This window comes from Phyllosticta capitalensis (genome assembly GCF_038381095.1).
Source record: "Phyllosticta capitalensis strain CBS 128856 chromosome Unknown BKA78scaffold_7, whole genome shotgun sequence".
In the NCBI taxonomy this organism is placed as follows: domain Eukaryota; kingdom Fungi; phylum Ascomycota; class Dothideomycetes; order Botryosphaeriales; family Phyllostictaceae; genus Phyllosticta; species Phyllosticta capitalensis.
The window spans coordinates 1,234,974-1,252,878 of record NW_027117445.1 but is presented as its reverse complement, the minus strand read 5'-3'; the positions used below and the strand labels follow the sequence as shown (position 1 = coordinate 1,252,878).

At 56.4% G+C, this 17,905-nt stretch overlaps 5 protein-coding genes across 5 annotated transcripts; 3 read left to right on the top strand and 2 right to left on the bottom strand.

Annotated features, from left to right (window-relative positions):
- Positions 1-205: 205 nt before the first annotated feature.
- BKA78DRAFT_372783 (uncharacterized protein) lies at positions 206-890 on the top strand (the record flags this gene model as incomplete). The annotated part of the gene is made up of 2 exons (XM_066892752.1): positions 206-545; positions 641-890. 2 exons carry the CDS (start codon positions 206-208, stop codon positions 775-777), a joined length of 477 nt encoding a protein of 158 aa, XP_066742707.1. The 3' UTR covers positions 778-890.
- A 2,485-nt stretch (positions 891-3,375) lies between these two features.
- BKA78DRAFT_165429 (uncharacterized protein) lies at positions 3,376-4,111 on the top strand. Its single transcript, XM_066883165.1, has one exon. The coding sequence runs from the start codon at positions 3,504-3,506 to the stop codon at positions 3,921-3,923; it is 420 nt and encodes a 139-aa protein (XP_066742706.1). The 5' UTR covers positions 3,376-3,503; the 3' UTR covers positions 3,924-4,111.
- Positions 4,112-6,558: 2,447 nt separating this feature from the next.
- On the bottom strand, positions 6,559-7,911 carry BKA78DRAFT_165623 (uncharacterized protein). The gene is made up of 2 exons (XM_066883166.1): positions 7,093-7,911; positions 6,559-7,016 (listed from the first exon to the last, which is right to left on the bottom strand). The coding sequence occupies exons 1-2, from the start codon at positions 7,727-7,729 to the stop codon at positions 6,787-6,789; spliced, it is 867 nt and encodes a 288-aa protein (XP_066742705.1). The 5' UTR covers positions 7,730-7,911; the 3' UTR covers positions 6,559-6,786.
- A 589-nt stretch (positions 7,912-8,500) lies between these two features.
- BKA78DRAFT_297185 (uncharacterized protein) lies at positions 8,501-11,610 on the bottom strand (the record flags this gene model as incomplete). Its single annotated transcript, XM_066886726.1, has 3 exons — positions 8,501-9,026; positions 9,135-11,032; positions 11,236-11,610. The coding sequence occupies 3 exons, from the start codon at positions 11,608-11,610 to the stop codon at positions 8,501-8,503; spliced, it is 2,799 nt and encodes a 932-aa protein (XP_066742704.1).
- Positions 11,611-13,718: 2,108 nt separating this feature from the next.
- On the top strand, positions 13,719-15,032 carry BKA78DRAFT_354368 (phosphatidyl synthase; the record flags this gene model as incomplete). The annotated part of the gene is made up of 2 exons (XM_066891721.1): positions 13,719-14,074; positions 14,126-15,032. The coding sequence occupies 2 exons, from the start codon at positions 13,719-13,721 to the stop codon at positions 15,030-15,032; spliced, it is 1,263 nt and encodes a 420-aa protein (XP_066742703.1).
- Positions 15,033-17,905: the final 2,873 nt, after the last annotated feature.

The window sequence follows — 17,905 nt, the reverse complement described above, 5'->3', positions numbered from 1 at the left end:
CCCGCTCTCACTTTATGCCCGCTCTCACTTTATGCCCGCTCTCACTTTATGCCCGTCTCCCGCCTCACTGCCCTCTTGTTCTCTGCCCTTCCTTTCCCATGTTGCTCCAACACCAGACTCATCACATCGCCGTCTCCTTCTGCCCTGCCCGCTGCATCCGTCTGTCGTCAGGATTCCGGCCGCCGGCGGATATCACCACCACCAGATGCTCAGCCCTGCCCTGCCCTGCCCTGCCCTGCCCTGTCCTGCCTGCACAGCTCTCCCTCTGCTCACCCCAATTCTTGTCATTGCCGGCGCTTATCGCTACAAAGCTGCTGCCTTGACCTGCTCTGCCGTCTCCGAATGTCTCGTCTCGTCTCACAAAGCAGCGTCGTGCCTGACGACACACGTGGCGTCCGCTAATTGTCGAAACAATGACGAGTTGCCGCCGCTGTGGTTAGGCTCGTGGATCGGCCAGGGGGAACATGGCACTGTTGGACTGCCCGCCAGCCCAACAGGGCCCCCCCAGCAGCCCACGCGAAACACAGCCTGTGTGCGTGTGCGAGGTGTGAGAGGACGAGCGAGGGAGGGGGGGCCAAAAGGAAGCGTGCCGAAGCGTCGTTCCCGAAATGTCCTTGTAGTTCGACGACCGGCTCGACAGAGGTGAGCACGAGGCTGCGCATGCGGCTGCTGGCTGCTGTGAGCAGCAGTATTCCTTCGCCCGCCTTCGAGAAGCCCCCTGAAGCTCCAATTAGCGATGCAGTGCCGCAATCCCCACATAGAGAGCAGCGCGCGTAGCCCTGCCGCCGCACTGGCCCGGAGCGAAACGAGGCGGGAAAAAAAATCTTGACTCGCCCGTTTTTTTGTTGGCCGTTGGCACCAAGGCATCGCATCGCGCGTCCTGTCTGACTGACGACACCAGTCACCAGCTCATCGTCGTCGACGAAGCGGTGTGCGTTGTTGTCTCGTGACTCAATGGGTCACCAAGCCGCCGTCCAATGGCGCCGCTGCTTTGTTGTGCGTCATGAACCAACAAGGCCGAGAAGAAAAGAAAGCAGCCAACAAAGCAGCTTCTGCGCCGGCCAACCGTCGTGAGGTGGCACGCCGAATAGCGGTGCGAGAGGAAGGAGCGGAGAAGGAGTTGTCAGGTTCCTCTCCAGATTACCAACATGTACTCTATCATCCATCTGACGCTTAGTAGCATCGCAAGGTAGGTATGGAAATCTCCACTTTAGAAAGGTGCGCCTAGGGAGCATTCAAGCTCCTCCTGTCAAGTCTTCATGTCCCGGAGCAGTCGCAATTCTGTACTGCCCCTTCTGTATTCGTACTTCGTACCTACCTTCAGTACCACCTGGCCACGGTCCTTCAAACATCGCGCCAGATTTCCCTTCGTCTCTTCATCAAACTCCGGTTGGCTGCTGGCACTTGCGACACGGTGACGACGTGCCTGGGCCCCATAGTTCCATCAACTCGCGGCACCCAATCGAACCACATTCCAGCCGTCGTCGTCGACAACAGATTCCCCCCAAGTCGCACGGGCACCAGCGTTGGCGGCTGCAGATGCGCAGCTTTATGACTTGCAGGACAAAGCGACGAGGGGCGCGTCGCGCTCACTGTTGTCCCCCCCACTTAAGACGAGCAAAAGGAAAAAAAGGCACCACAATCGCTACCACCGTGCCGGTCCCGAACAGCGGCGCCTGTCGTCTCTTCTCTCATCAGACTTTCATCATCATTATCAAAAGGCTGTGCAGGGAGTCGACGCTTTCGGCCACATGATGAATCTCTTCATGATCTTCAGGGCCTGCGATGTGCAGTTTGATCTTCGCCTCGCCCGAGCTGCGCCGCCGGCTGCGCACACAGAAATCTTCCAAAAAGAGGAGCGAAAGAGAAAAAGATTCCATAGGGCGGCCGATGTCGCTGACTAGTACCGACGGAACGTGCTGTGCGGCGTTTCGCGTCGAGTCGCGTGCACTGTTTGCTGGGCATTGTGGCTTTGCACCTCCTTCTCCCCTATCAAAAACACCTCCCGGATACTTCGACCGACGTTGCACTGGCCGAAACTCTGATTGATGGGGACGAGACGAGACGAGACGCCGGGCAGTCAGCCAGCGCACCTCACGCACCTCTGCTGCAGCCCCGGGCAGCCAAAGCGTTGCGGTAAAAGAGCCGAAGGCCAAGCAGCTTAGCAACCATCATCACCCCCTCTCCTCTCGTCCGCCCCCTAAAAATGATTCGACCCTGCACTGCCATCATCTCCGTTCCTGTCACTCTGCGGCGCAACCGTTGGCAACGGTTGGCCCGCTGCGGATGAGGGGCGCCTCAAGGCCGTCGCACGCTCCTAGTGAGTCAGGTGGCTTCTGCTTCCCTATTCCTCTCTGCTCTGCTTTGATTATTTTCCAAACCGAGAAATGCCTGCCGGTAGCACAGGGCCACTCCGAAAAGAGCCGCACTCTGGGTTGGCCGCAGCATCCCACGCATATCGCAGCGTGCAGCTCCCCCCAAAGAGTCATGGTTTCACAGGCCTCCAGCGTTGCGCGGCGGCGGGGGAAGAAACGACGAGGAGCACCACCAAGCAGGCAGAAGCATTGTTGCAAGAATCAAAAGAGCTTGGACGCAGAAGGGGCGATGCAGCAATCAATCAATCATCGGTTGGCTTGCTTTGCTGGGGTTGGGCCGTTGGCCTTGTCGTATAGAGCGGAGCTGTTGGATCAAAGTGTGGGCGCGAGAGCCACCACCACCAACCAACTTCCAACGTCAATCATCCAACAACGAGCGAGCGCAACACGGATACGACATCAATGATTGTTATCAACTCATCTCACAATTGTCGATAGTCTGGTCTGTCCGTCAGCCGAGCATGAAGCCGCCGGCCATGTTCCATCTGGGCCAGCATCGTCGTGGCCAGCGAGCCAGCCATCCAGCCAACTCGCCCACGAGCTCCTCCATCTGCCCTATCATGATGCCGCCGTCCATAACCATCAGCCCCCTCCCGTCCGTCTGGTATCCAGCCAGCCAAGCGAACGCACCCCAGGCCATGCCATGCCATTCCATGGGTAGTAGTCAGCCCTGCTCTCTCGCGCCATGCTTCCCTCCGATGGAAGATGCTCTGACTGACCCACCAACATTGGACCCTTCCTATCGACTGCGCCAAGCGTCCTGCTCCATCGAGAAGGATGGAAACGGACCCCACGCGCTTCTGTTTCCACTCGTCTGCATCATGCCAAAACGACCCAAGACATGTATGCCATGTCGCTAAAAGAGGAGCCATGTAGCTCTCTCGTCTTCGTCTCGGCTGCTCATACACTTTCTTCTCCGTGTTCTGCCATCCCCGCAACTACCCGACGTCCAGCTGCACTCTGACCTCACCTCGCCTCTCCGCTCTCGCTCTGCCTTGCCTCTCTGTGTCTCTTTCTGTCCGACGCGTGCGGCTACGTGCCTACGTAGTTGCCCCCTCTGGAGCTTTCTACCCCTCCTCTCAGCAGACTGCAGTGAATGCTGCATGATGCCACCACCCACACCCCACCATGGCCGCACCCCACACCCACCCCATACGTCCGCCCCATACGATGTCCATGCCCCCCATCCATCCCATCGTCTCGGCTTCACCCGGCCGGGCGGCTGCGTGCGTCCATCTATCAAATGCCGTTTCTTCGCCTGCCAGTCATTTCGCACCTTTCTGTCTGCGCTTTCCCCTTGTCTACCACAGAGAGGAGATTCCTCCGCCCCGCATGGAGGCACGCAACGCACGAGGCCCCAAAGGCAATGCAATGCGCCCTTTCCTTTATTCGTCCATTCGTCCGTCCGCGTCCACCACCAAACCACTGCCTACCTCCCTTCAGAAGCCAAGACTGAGGAAGTGTAGCCAGGCAGCCAGCCAGCCAGCGTTGCGTCGCGTCGCGTTGCGTGCGTCTGACGGCAGACCCGGCGTGTCGGTAATGGGTTGATACATGGGCAGATGGACACCACGAGACCAGATCACCTAACCCTTGTTCTTGGCTCTGGTGTCAACGTCTCTCTTCCCACTCGCAACACTCTTTTATTCCCGTTCGTCGTCCTCGTTGGCTTTTGTGTCTCCACCGTCCCGGATCTCGGCACCGCTACGTCCCGCACCGCACGCACTGCTGCAATGCTTACTTGGATCAGAGGAAAAGCAGGGCAGAAGGGCGTGTGTGTGTCATGGGATGCGCATCGTCGTGTTCCACCCATGCTTTGCTTCCCGTCTCCTACCAAGTTTTTTTTGGTTTCGAAATGCAACGCCCAGACGGCTGCGTGCAGCGCATTGAGCAGCTACGGGTTGAGAGATTGTTTATCTCGTTCGCTCTACGCAAGCCGGAAAAGTTTAAGTGGTGTCATTTGACGGTGGCAAGCAGATAGGGAGTGGAAAGAGGTTGGTGATGTTGTTGGAGTAGAATGCGGCGGGAAGAGAGCGAGCTTTGCGCGAAAGTCGCAATTCGATCCCATCCATTCCCCGTCACTCCAGCAGCAGTTTTGAGGCCGTTTCTCTGTCTGCTTCTTCGCGAGTCTTGTTCTTTTTCTGTCTGAATCAAAGCGAGAGGCACACGCAGACTCCCTGGCCCACCCACCCTTTGCTGCTTCTTTAGCGCAAGTAGCAATTTGCATCAGCAGACTCCGCAATGGGACTCTTCAATCCACTTCTACATAGCTCACATCTATCTATCCGGACTTGGCATGCTCATCAACCTTCTCCTCTTCCTCCTTCTACCAACCGCGAAGACCCCTTTCCCTTCCTCTCTGCCCTCTCCCTCCTACCCACACCACTCTTTCATTGAAAGCGTTGAGCGGTCAGTCTGGAATGTCTCATAAACTCCTCAACCCTACAAGGCCAACCACCACCATCACCACCACCCCACCACCTAAATGCTTCTCATCAAACACAACACCATCCACCGCAGCTAGCCCTCCACCCTCTCTGTCTCTCTCACTCTCTCTCCGTGATACAATAAGGCTCAAACCTAACCGAATTAGGCCTTGCTTGCTTGCTTGCTTGCTTGCGTGGGGGCGGCAACCTTAAACTTAGGGCTTCACGCGGCGCTTCTGACACCGCCCCTCTCTGCCTCTGCCCCCCCCCCCCCCCCCCCCCCCACCCAACATTCATCGTCTACTGCTTGCCTGTTCCTGGCGCGCCGCGCCTCCTGCTTCTATTTGCGGGTGGGTGTGTTCCTGACGGAGGGAGCGGAGGGGAGGTGTGGGGGCGGCGGTGGACGAGGCGTTGCGTGGCTGCCTGGTGGGCGTGGGCGTGGGCGCTTTTGTGCGGCCGGGCGGGGGGCTTACCGGTGGCGAAAATGCTGGTGTTTTGATGGTGTGGGTGTTGATTGTGATGGGCAGTTGTTGTCGTTGTTGTTTGAGGGGTGGTGCGTCTGTCGGTGGAGTAGTTACTGGGTAGGTAGGGGAAGTGAGGTGAAGTGTGAGATGGAGGCAGGGTTTGAGGAGAGTGAAGTTAGTAGATTGATGTGTCCAGCCCATCAATCTGTTGGATTTGTGCCGCCCGCTTCTTGGTCGTCCAGAGTGCGTAGTGGCTTGCTGTCTTCATCTAGCCGCCGTTCTTTTGTTCCAAATGCTGCTCTTCATTGGCCAATGTTCTCCAACTGGAATCAATAGCTATACAGCCTGCTTCCCCCATCTTCTCTTCACGCGAGCACCGCTCTCGCGTCAATCCCACCCACAACAACGTCCTCTCCTGCACCAGAAGAGTCCATCCAAACATCTCCTCTCCTTGGCATCTTCAATTGCTCCACACGTACGCGTCGCGTGAGGGCCTTCCTCCCTCTCGACCACCACCACCACCGCTCTTGATTCCAAGCACGGTAACCCCCCAGGACCTGAAAGAGACAGACCGCTCAAAGCAGCAATCTTGGCACGGCCGTTGGGGGAGCCTGGTTCCCGATGCGGGCAGGACATTGACATGACATGCATGGCGGGGGAGCAGAGGAGAAGAGGGCTCGAGGGGCACCGAGGATGAAACTAACGGCAGCGCAGCACGACACTATGGCAGAAGCAAGGGCGGCCGCCGCAGCAGCAGTTGTGGATGAAAAGTGGACAGACTACGAGGGCAAGAAGAAGAAGAGGCAGGGAAAGCAAGGTAGGAGTTGTGGTGTCAACACCCCTCTGAGGGCAGCAATAAAAACCTGGGGGCGCTCAAGGGAGGGCAAAGAAAAGGATGATAAACGGGCAAGACAGAAACAACTCTGCGGTCGCTTGTCTCAACTCTCAACGGCATGTTTCTGTTCTTCTTGCCCTTTTTTGCCTCTGACTGAGGACAAGACAGGCCAACAACAATCAATCTGTCGTGCTACACGTTGGCAGATGTGGGATGTGGGGTTCTGGACCTGATGAGCTGGGGGGCCCTGCCACGGCCACGAATGCCACGACGGGCAGAACAGCAGAGACCGTACCTAGCTGTGACTCCTCCGATGCTCGACGAAAACAACGCCCAAAAGAAGCAACCACCAAAAGACTGTTTTCGTCCCCTCCTTCCTTCGCTGGCAAGAGTCAATCAAGCAATGAGGCGGTTTCGGAAGCGTCTCCAAAAAGCAACAGCATGCCCGCACGACGGCTCCAAACGCAAAAAAACACCTCAGGCAATTGCAGCAATCCGTTAGTCAAGCCAGTCCGCCCATCCTTGGATGGAATGATGGGATAGGAGCTGCTGTTGTCCGTCCGTACCCGGCCTCCCGGAGCGGACACCATGGCGGCCGGCCGGCCGGCCAGCGGGGAACGACTGCTACAGATGCGGCTGATGGTGAGGCGCAAGTCGTGAGGGTCTGCGGCACGCCCGCCGGGGCCTGGCTAGGGGGATAGGTGGATAGGGCAATCGACAGACGGGCCGTCCGGCAAAGAAGACCCTGGACACGGCAGTCGGAATTTGGTATCAGAGGCAGACAGGAAGGTGAGGGGAAGGCTGTCTCCATCGCTCACAATGGCATTGTGCTTCGTAGTCGTAAAAGTCGCAGCAGGAGAGACAGCTTGGATGCGTGGTGGCCGGAGGTTGGACCGCTCAGCCAGGTAGGGCAGGGCGCCTTGGACGTGTCAACCTTAGTGTCGTAGAGTGATCAATGGGAAAGCATTTGGCTGCCCGTACTGCGGTGCTCATACTCGGCGGGGTTAGTTTGAAGGAGCCCTGATATGCGGGTGCTGCCCTGCCTCGCTGATCAGACATTGATAGTAGCGCCGGGAGAGCAGAGACATCGGGAAGGCTGCTGTCGTCAGTGCAGCGATGCGGTGCGATGCGTTGATCGGCGGCAGTAGTTGCTGTGAGGGACCACACAGCCCTGAGGTGACAGCTGGCACTGGCAGGGCAAAACAAGGCTGGGCAGGGTTTCTCGGCCAGCCAAGGCAGACCAGGGATCGCGCGAGTTGGTCGACGCTGTCGCAGAAGACGGAAGCGGCTGCGGTTGCGGCGTTGATTGCGCGCAAGGAACGAAGAGCAGATGGACGCGATGCGAGTGTCGAGAAAGCGAATGGGACGCGATGCGATGCGAGGCAGGCCTGAATCCGGGCGATTGACTGATGATTGATTGACTAGCGGGCGGGCTGATCGATTGATTGATAGATTGTTGCATTGATTGCGTGGAGCCGTGGTTACACGGAGACAGAGATGTTCTGATGCAAGTGATGATGAGGTGAGGTTGTGCCTTGACGAGTGGGAAGCCTGGCAGTAGAGACACGAAACGGCGTGCGACGTGATTGGCTCGTCAAGTTTATTCCTCTTTGCTTTTTCCAAGACCGCCATTCAACACTTTTTCACCCTCTTGCGCCATGTAGATACTCCTATTGAGTCGTCTTTATCGAAGCCAGATTGATTTTGTGTCCGTCTCCACACTATCGAAGCTTCATGTCTCCCTTGTTTACGTTAGCAACAATGTTTGAGCAAGCCCTGCCCTGTGTCAATGCCGAAACTGAAACCATTTTTTCTGGACCGTCAATTCTGATACATCTGGCCTGAAGTCTTTTGGCGGTCGGCATGATCAGGCCTGCCCGTGATGGTTTCTTGGTACCGTCGACATGTTCCATTGCTTGCCTTGTTGCCTACTGCCATTCTCACCTTGCATCAGGTGCCTTGCCCACCTCACCTGCGGCCAGTCCGTCAGAGATGAATGCGTGCAACGCAGAATTGGGCCCTCGTAGCACCGCCTTGTCCACGAGCTGACTTGCAACATAGCACCGTTGACTCCGTGTACCTACCTCCCGCCGTGTCCAGACTGTCTTGGCTGACGCAGTACGTAACCACAACATGCAAACTCATCAGAAACGTTTCTCTCCTCACGGCGCTTCCGTTTCGCGACATGCACAGAATGCCCTTTTGACCTGCAATTTCGAGCTTCCCCAGATCTGTGGGTTCCGTGCCCGCTCCCGTCGAAGTTTCCAAGAATACCACCTGGCCTCTCCCCGGTCAACCGTTTTTTAAAGTTTTGGTCTTCGAGTCAATTGCCGGCAAAAATTTTCAGCGAATGCCGTCGTCTTCTCACCGATCAGGCAAGGCGGTGATGGTGATGGACGACATTTAATCATCAACCATCTCGGTTTCGGCTTGTTTCTTGAAGCTTCTGGCATACCTACTCAGGCTCCTGATACGCTTTCTTTTGGGACGCAAAGGACCGATGAGAAATGCAGTGCCCGTCGACGAAACGTCTTGCCCTGCAGGACGGTATTCGGATGCAGTAGTAGCCGCTGAACTTCCAAAGGGCTTGGGCTTGGAAAATGTCATCTTTTTACCATGCCCGCGGTCGACTCCGGCCAATTGTCCGGTGGTGCTTGCCACAGCGACGTTGCTTTGGAATTCAACATCAGATGTGACTGAGTAGCCCGGGACGTCTGCATCATCCAGAGTATGAGTCCAATCGTTGGAGGACAAGCCATCATACGTCGTCTTTCGAGCCCCCTCAACAACCATCGACATTGGCAGTTCGTCCGTGCCGTCCTCGAGCATGGTCCTTGCTGCTGCTGCCTCGACGCGCTTGTGACGCTGGAAAACGATATCATGCGAGTTGCCTACAAGAGGCTGAGGGGGTGAGCTGCCAAACGCCGAGCTGATGGATCGTTGAACAAAAAGCGACGAAGACATTCCACATTTGGCGGGTTCGATTGAGGCCAATGTCGATCTTAAGGCTTTTTCTGGCGACCTGCGCTCCTCTTACTGTGCTTCGGATTCGTCGCTCCCCAGCACAAACCTCTTCCATATTGATTCTGCTGCGTCCGGCTCTGCTGCGTCAGCCTCTGTGTCGGAGATCTTTTCCCTGCGTGGTGTTGCGTTCTTGGCGATTCCGTCTGTTTGGTAAGAAGGTGCAGCTTGAAAACCTGTCTGTGCAGCGGCGGCAACGGCGCCTGAGACGGATATTTGCCGATGCAGGTTGCTGCTACATGTCCCATCAGGGGCTTCGGCGTTCCTGACTGTGGGGTGACCATCTTGCTCGAGCTTTCCACTGCGCATGCTGTAACTGTCGCTGATCAGTTGCTCCGCCGAGTCGACGCGCATACGCATGGCGCCAGAGTGAACATGATAGCTCTCATCACCATTGCGCGTACGTGAGCCTGAACTATTGCCACGAGCTCCTGGGCTTCCATCGTCAGCATGATGCATATACAGGGAGCGATCCGGCGCGTCCGACTTGACGTGAACGAGTTTCCTCCACGCAGTGTCGTCGAGCAAGTGCATTGTTTCGTCGTTGACATCCACTTTGTGCAACGCGGGCTGCGCCGTTGAGCTTCTCGACCGAATTTCATTGCCCTCGTTCCTCGAAATTGCTTTTGGGTCTTCCGGATTGAGGTCGCCTGTGGTAGATCGGCCTGCGAAGTGGACGGGAAGTGGCGACAATGTGCTTCGGATAGTGACAGGATCCATCGCGCCTTGACCATGAGTCTGATACGCAGAGCGGTAGTCGCCCGATGCTTCGCTCGCTGGAGATTGCATGGTCACATTGTCTCCCTGCATCTCCGGATACTTGGCGTAGTGGTCTTTCTCCAATTCGTCGAGCGATGCATGAACGTTAGCGTCTACATGCGCTGCACCGCCGGAACGGGATTCATGCGGCATGGGAAAGCAAGATGGCTTTTTCTCCAATTGCTGCAGCAGTCTGTCAACATCTGCCAATGGTGTATCTCGATCAATAAGGCGAGTGCTTCTGTAGGGGACGTGGTCTGCCTCGCAATGGTTAGCTGCATTCTGTGTATTTGCCCGTTCGAAACTTGAGCTGCGCAAGTTGACGTTGTGCTCTCGAAACTCTTCTTCTTGTGGTCGTGTCGACACAATGCACGTCTCCGTATCAAAAAGCATTTCGTCCGAGGGGGCAGCCGAGCTATTGACCTCATGCAAGTCGTTTTCTCCAACGAAAGATTGCGTTGCTAGAGCGTCTGTGCCGATTCTGATGCGAATATCGTCGTCGGCCAAAATGGCCCCGCTCATGTATTGACCATCGTCATGTATGTGTTGAGGCCGCGTCGGAACAGTCGCATGATACTTCTCTCTCTTGACATGGCGCGATTTTCTTTCCCTCCTGACCTTGCGCCTCTTGCCGATATCTTGCCTTTCATTACCTGTCGCAAATGCCATGTGGAAAGGCCGTGAGGAGGCAAGCCCGACCCAGTCGCGAGACGCCAAAAGTCGGGTCTTTTCTGCTTTGAGTCTTGTCGATGTATCTTCTTCGTCCATGTTTCCTAAAACGTCAGGTCGATCATCACTGCTAGGCGCCCGTCGGCGGCTTGTTCGCAGAGCGTCTACGCCTGCGGTTTGCGCCTGAGGATGGTTTTCTAATCTCGAACGTTTCTCGGCCGGTCTTTGGTCCATAAAACGACTGTCATGACCATGGAGGTGGGCAGCCCCCTCTGCTCTCGACATATGACGATGGTTGGGTTTAGGTACAGGTTGTTTCGCAGGGCTACGACGATGCGCCACAGCTGGCGCAGCCGCATGACGGTCAAGGGTCCTCAGAGGCTCTGCTGAGCGCTGTATGTGAGGGGCATTGGCGTAGTCGGGACCAGTAAGATTGGAGAGGGCAGAGGCGAAGAACTGCGGCTTGAACGGGGTCGGAGGGTGGTGCTGGCTGTTGTACAGTTGCGTCCGAGCTTTTGCAAAGTGAAGTTTCTGACGCTGGGTGAGTTCGCCATGGCCTTTGGCTGGACCGGAATGTCGTTGCAGGCGTCCACCTGTCCAATTCATGGCGCGTCGATGTTATTGGGCCTGAGGACGAGCGAGTGAGAGGACCGAGAACATTGTGTGACGCATCCAGAATCCATTCTCACCTGAGAAGGCAGGGCAAGAGCGACCCACGTGATGGACCTCACGATCTTGATGTCTGTCCACGGCGAACGTCCCCTCTCATTCTTTTTCACTTCCCTCTCTTCTCCTCCCCTGCCACTTGAATCTGCGCCCTCAAACCTTTGACTCTTCAAGCTGTACGCCCAGCTCCTCAACCCGCCCATCCGAGCCATCTCGAATCCGAAACCCGACGCTGCTCTTTTCGCCACCAGCCCCTCTTCTGGGCGTTTCTCGACATGAATATTCCAAAAGCCTGCCTCCCGCGTATGGCATGAAAGCAAGCCCTCCTCTCCGCTACCACCGTCATCAGGGTCTTCATGCAGCACACAACCACTGCAGTCATGCGGCCTGCATGCCATGGCGACAATGTGTCGCCAGTCCCGTCGCTCCGCCATATCCCCCAATGCGAACGACACCTTTTTACCGGGGCCTATCGAGATGGCGGTTGAAAGAGCAAGGCAACAGGAATTTGGCGAAAAGGATGGGAAAATGTCGGTCGACAAAAAAAAAAAAGTGCATCATCAAGACGAAAGCCATCTCTCGGCCGGATGGTGAGAACATGATGACGCACGTCATCCGGAATACTCCTGCTCTCGACTTGTGAGACGCGCACCACTGCTCTGTGACCTCACGGGGTCGCGCGTTCTGCAGGCCACATCGCTGCCCGGTCGTTTTCAAAGCGTCATTCTGTTGAGCGCGCTGCCCGCGGTGGGACTGCAACGCCAGTCCACAGTGCAAACGGCCTAACGGTTAGTAGAAGGTAGTGACCTGTTTCTAATATGGGCCGGGCGGTTGAAGATGCAGATCTACGTCACAAATCTCGATCGGGTCGCCGTTTGACGCACTGGCTGTTGTCGACCAAAGGTGGGCATCCGAATTAAGAAGAAAACTACTGCTCGCAACAGGCGAGGACCGCTTTCTGGTCGGAGCAGAAGACGGCAAACGCGGTTGTCCGGTGGGCGGCTGACGAAGGGTGGGATCTAAGGCAGGTTGAAGATAAAAAGCCGGCGCTTACCTGCAGCAGTCGCGCCGTGACGTCAACGGCGAGGGCAAGAGGTGGGTCGAGAGCGAGAGCAAGAAGACGACAGCACACCAGATGCAACAACAAACAAAGGTGTGGTGGGACGAGGGCGACGCGGAGGCCAGGCCCGCACGGTACAGGCACGAAATCCTGAGTGACAACAGGATGGAGGTGTTTGAGGCATGTGAAAGCGGCGCCGGCCGCCGTTGTGCTTTCGTCGTCGAGTGACGACGGCTGAAAGGGCCAAGAACCCGATTTCGGCAGGCTATTCGTACGGAGTATTCAGTCGCAGTGCAGCCTGCACCCCAGGTCGGTTGGGCCATGGATCATGTGCGAGGGGGAGGGGGGAGGGTGGCTCGGCAGCTCTCAGGCCTCAGCAGCAGAGTCATCGATGGTGTTTACGTCTCAGGAACGCGCACCTCAGGCGTAGAAAGAGCGTGCGTCCGGCCAATATGGCGGGGTTCCCCCGGGGCCCCCGGTACAGCGGGCACCCCCGGGCTACCCCTTTCGAGGAACTGGACAAGAGTCGTCAGTGGGCAAAAGGTCGGTCCTAAAATTGAAACAGCGCCGACGAGAAACAGTCGGGTGCGGTCCCAGGATTACTGCGACATTTTCGATTGGAAGAACAAGAGCGTGTGGTGAAAGGACAGAGGCCACCTCGGACAACCCCCCCATGTTCCCAGGCTCAGCCCGGCCAGATGCGGCGAGCTACGCGAGAGCGGCACACGTCATTGTGGATCCGCTCAACACCACAGCTGCACACTTTGTTCCTCTCTGCACCTGCACCGACCAGGGCCGCCGCCGCGTCCCAAACCTAACTTCCTTCCAGGCCAAAATCGTCATATTGACGGCCATGACTACTAGCGCCGATCCGGCTTCTTTGGTCCATCGGCTGGCCCCGTGGCCCCCGGCGGAAGCGACGCCGTAGGTGTGCCACGAGGAACTTTGTGCCGGACCAGCCTGGTTACGCGCTGCGAAAAATCACTGCCACTGCACCGCTGCACCGCACCAGCAGGGTCCAATATTCCCGCCTCTTTCCAACATCATCCTGCTCTGGTCCGATAAGCTAAGCCGTGCTCATGGGTGTGCACTAGATCCATGTTGGATTAATCACGCACCAGAGGCGTTTAGCCCACCCTCAGGGATCCCTGAATTACACTTCTTGACGTTGCATGACATGCTGGCATTCCTACTCTTCCTCAGCGCCTCTACTCATATAAGACCCAAGACCTCCTGCATGTAGACCTGCATATCTCTATTCACACTTCAGGTTCCACTCGACCCACTTTTCTCTCCGCACTCCAGACCATTTGCCCGGATCTTGGTCTCACTGCCTCCTTATAAACAGCCGTTCCCCAGTCCTCCAGATAGTTCTTGCTCATCAGTTCTCCTGGTTTCCGGGCAATCTGCAAATCTCGATCAACGCTTTTTGGTTCTTTGTTCACCATGTCGGCCTCAACTCTCCAACCTCCCAGGCGCTTGGAGCGCCGCATCAGTTCGGACGATGTCACAAGAGAGGACCTTGCTCGTCGGCAAGGCGCCACTGTTGTTGTTCCTCCTAGGCATCTCATGGCCTCTTCCTCTGCCAATGAGACTGCTGCTGCCATGGAGCATGCCAGAAATGAAATCTTCATGTCAACGCGGTCATCATCGCCAGAGACTCCCCCCGCAACCACTGTCACCGACAAGTACGCCTACGCCTTTGATATTGACGGCGTCCTCATCCGTGGAGGTAAAGTCATTCCTGAGGCCATTGAGGCCATGAAGATGCTCAATGGCGAGAATGAGTATGGTATCAAAGTGTAAGTTACGCCTGCCCCTGATAAGGGAATTCCTCCTCTGATAGCCGATAGACCTTACATCTTTGTGACCAACGGAGGTGGCAAGACTGAAGCTGAGCGTTGCATGCAACTCAGCAAGCAGCTCGAGATTGAAGTTTCTCCTGGTCAATTCATTTGCGGCCACACCCCCATGCGGGAAATGGCCTCCAAGTACCACACCGTCCTCGTCGTTGGTGGAGAGGGTGAGAAGTGCCGCCATGTCGCCGAGGGCTACGGATTCAAGGATGTTATCACTCCTGGAGACATTATCAAGACCAACGAGGATACGACGCCTTTCCGCAGCTTGACTCCCGAGGAATACGCCAACTCCAAGGTCCGGGACTTTTCGACCACCATCATCGAGGCAATCTTTGTTTTCGCTGACAGCCGCGACTGGGCTTCCGACCAGCAAATCATTCTCGACCTTCTGATGTCCAAGGGTGGCCGCCTCGGTACCAGGTCTGAGACGTTTGACGAGGGCCCTCCAGTTTACTTTTCCCACAACGATGTTGTGTGGAGCACTTCCCACGACTTGACTCGCATCGGAATGGGTGCTCTTCGCGTCTCCCTCGAGGCCATGTTCAAGGCTGTCACCGGCAAGGAGATCAAGACAAATGCTTTCGGCAAGCCTCAGATGGGAACCTTCCAATTCGCGACTCGCCTCTTGCAGCAATGGAGGAAGGATACCCACGGCATCGACCAGCCTCCTGACACTGTCTACTTCGTTGGAGACACTCCCGAGTCAGACGTTCGTGGCACCAACGAGTTCAACAAGCAAGCTGAGAACACCTGGTACTCCATCCTTGTTCGCACCGGTGTCTACCAGGAAGGAACAGAGCCCAAGTACCCACCCAAGGCTACGGTCGACAATGTCCTCGAGGCTGTGAAGCACGGTATGGAGCGCGAGTATCGACGATCCCTCAAGGCTTCCCTGGAGTAGGAGGTCAAAGATTAGAGTGCATGATCCAGCATTTCCATATGCAAGGATGCCTGACGCTTGGATGACATGGAGTTACGATGGTTGGCGCCCGGTCTGATTTGTTCCCTTACTTTTGATTTCTTTTTCTGTTTTTGGTCACGAAGATATCCCCAAACGCGTTCTACATCAAACGAACGCAGGGCGCGGCCAGACAAGGCCAACAAAACTTGGAACTGAACAAGAAGTTCCTTCGAGTCCGCGCAACTAAACAAACAAATCTTTCTACTGTACCCCCAAATCCCCAACACGGGCAGCGTTTCTGCTTCTGTTCAATGGGTCTTTCTAGGGAAACAAGGGACAAAACAAAAGAATATTCGAAATGACGTTTGGATATGCTTGGGAACAACACTCTGGCAGAATCAACCCAGGTAACAACAGATGTCACATGCTAGATAGCGAAATGGAAAGTCTCTCTTTCCCAAGCCTTGCACCTGCTACATGCACAAGTGACCGGGCCCCGGTACGCCTGTCTGCACCCCATACTACCCCACAATTTCGCAGGTCGCCGACAGCTGCGCACAGTCCCGCCCTTGATCAGAAAGATGATAATCAACAATGACACCCCAGAGGAAGTTAGACCGCCCCGACGGCACACACGTGCGGTGCGTCTCTTCTGCAAGGCACCCAACGTCCAGGCGTCCTGACCCAGCTCTTGGCGCGGCAGCAACGCGCTCACTCTCGTCCCGATATACATTTCACTCCGGCCAACCTACCACTCACCAGCATTGCGGCGCGAGGCGGCAGCAGCTTTATGCGACGCCCGTATCCACAATCACCGCTCATCACCGATCAGGGACCTGCCTAAACCAACCAAACCGGCCCCGGCCCGCCCTATTCCTCACGGTTGCGGATATCTCCAGGCGGAAAGGCAGGCAAGCAAGCAAGCCGGCCTCTTTCTCACGCTGCACCGCGCTGCGCCTCGAAAGTGGATACGCACAGCCGCTTGTCTACCATCACTATGGTACGATGCTACGCTGCCTACACACCGGTCTTGGATAATCATCACCTCATCGGCAGAGGCGTTGATGTCAAGACACGCAATCAGCGCGAAGTCAGATAGTTGCCCGCGGTAAACATCCCGAGACCCTGTCGCGTACGCAGACCCGCGGTTGAGAGCGCGCGACACGACGGTACGTATCGACGGTCTGTCTCTGAATCGAAAAATCCTCGGCATCTCCGCCAGGGTGATGGCGCCAGACGCCGTCCTTTCCTAAGCTGGTGCAGCCAACGGCGGCCGCGGGCCGGATGATTGCCAGCCACCAAAAGTCTGTTTGGGGGATTGTAGTGGGTGTGCGGCGTGGGCGTGGGACTGGCTGATGCTACGGACAGTGAGTACCGCAAGGCCAAGTGCTCCTTTTCTGCGCTCATCACCGTCATTGTTTTTTCTTAAGCCCTTCTTCACCGGCTTATCCGCTCGTTGATTGCCGCTGCAAAAGTCGCGCGGTATATCTACTATCTTGGATGCTTGGATGCTTGGATGAGAGTCCAGCCAGTAGCAGCGCAGAACGGCAGTTGCAAGGCACCGTGCCTTGTGGATAATGACTCGCGCCTATTCTTGGCCGTCCAGTAGTCAGCCAGGAGGCGAACGGCCACTGTGGCGGCGGCGTTGCGGTGAAGTGATGGTGGATGGAGTCGACGCCGTCCCGCAGCCGCGTAGCAGTCTAGTGCTCCATCCCTTACGTCCCTGCCTACGTCTTTTGCGAATTATTTCCGTCTCGCGTCATCTCAAAAGAATGGTGCAACTGCAAAGAGGAGCATGATGCAGCGATAGGTGAGAGAGTCTGCAACTGCGACAAGCCACGCTGCGCCACGGCACTTTTCTGCAGCCCATCACCCGTCGACGCCACCCTGCTGCCCGGCACTTACAGCCATGGCGTTGTTGGCAACCGATGCCTTTGCGAGCCATCAGCTTTGCAATCAGTCATCATCAAAAAGCGCTTACAGTCTTCGGCTCTCTCATCCGGTCGACTAGCTGACGACCAATATCGAGCCAGTCTGTACGTGCGTATTCGTCCGTCCTTCCCAAATGGGCACATGTCACCAGGAACAGCGTCAAATCAGTCCCAACTCAGTCGAGCCAAGAGAAGCGGTTGTTCCAGTTCGCTGGAATCCGTCTACTCACTGGCTTTGGTTATAACAGACGCGACCAACCAGAGACTATCCAAATAAGCACCATCAGATGTTCGCGGTACTTGGCTTCAGCCGACGACGTCTTGGTCGTTGAAGACAAAAACACAAACAAAAGCAGAAACACCATCGCGGACCCATCCCAGCCTCCCTGTCGCGCCGAGACTGCGCGGCATTTGCGCTAGAAAACGGCCAAAACACTCGAGCAAAGGAAAGACTGGGTGAGCGGGCCTTTGCTGGACCGGTCCTTTCCGAGATTATGGGCGGGAAAGCCGCGCACTCGGCCAGCATTCCAAGACCGGTGATAGGCTGCACTGCATGTACCCCGTACCTTCAGGCGACGACAAAAGGACAGTTGTGCCGGTGCGATTGGGTTGATGCTGCGGTATCAGTCGGTGGGTGCGTACCTAGGTAGGTAGGCAGGTGGTAGGGAACTTGGACATGCGACTCCGGCCAAGCGCCCGTACCGATGTCCATGTCGACGGTAAGCGTACTCGGTATCGGACAGGTTTCGATTCAGTCTCGTTTGACATGCATGTTTTCAGGCCGACAGACTGCTGTGGGGCCGTGCTGCGCAAATGGTGTGGGGAATCCATGGGGAAGAAGGTCTGCTCTTTGGCGAGTTTGGAAAAGACGTGCGGTATAGGCGAGCTGGGGTTGTGCGCCTGAAGTGCGAGGCATAAGGGCCGTAATGTCAGCAGTGAGCG

What these genes read in the sequence shown, in the direction of transcription:
- BKA78DRAFT_165429 (XM_066883165.1), top strand. Translation starts at nt 3,504, where the DNA reads ATGGCCGCACCCCACACCCACCCCATACGTCCGCCCCATACGATGTCC.
- BKA78DRAFT_165623 (XM_066883166.1), bottom strand. Translation starts at nt 7,729, where the DNA reads ATGGCGGTCTTGGAAAAAGCAAAGAGGAATAAACTTGACGAGCCAATC. An exon ending in CTTCAAACTAACCCCGCCGA is followed by an intron (nt 7,017 to 7,092) that starts GTATGAGCACCG and finishes GACACGTCCAAG; the next exon opens with GCGCCCTGCCCTACCTGGCT.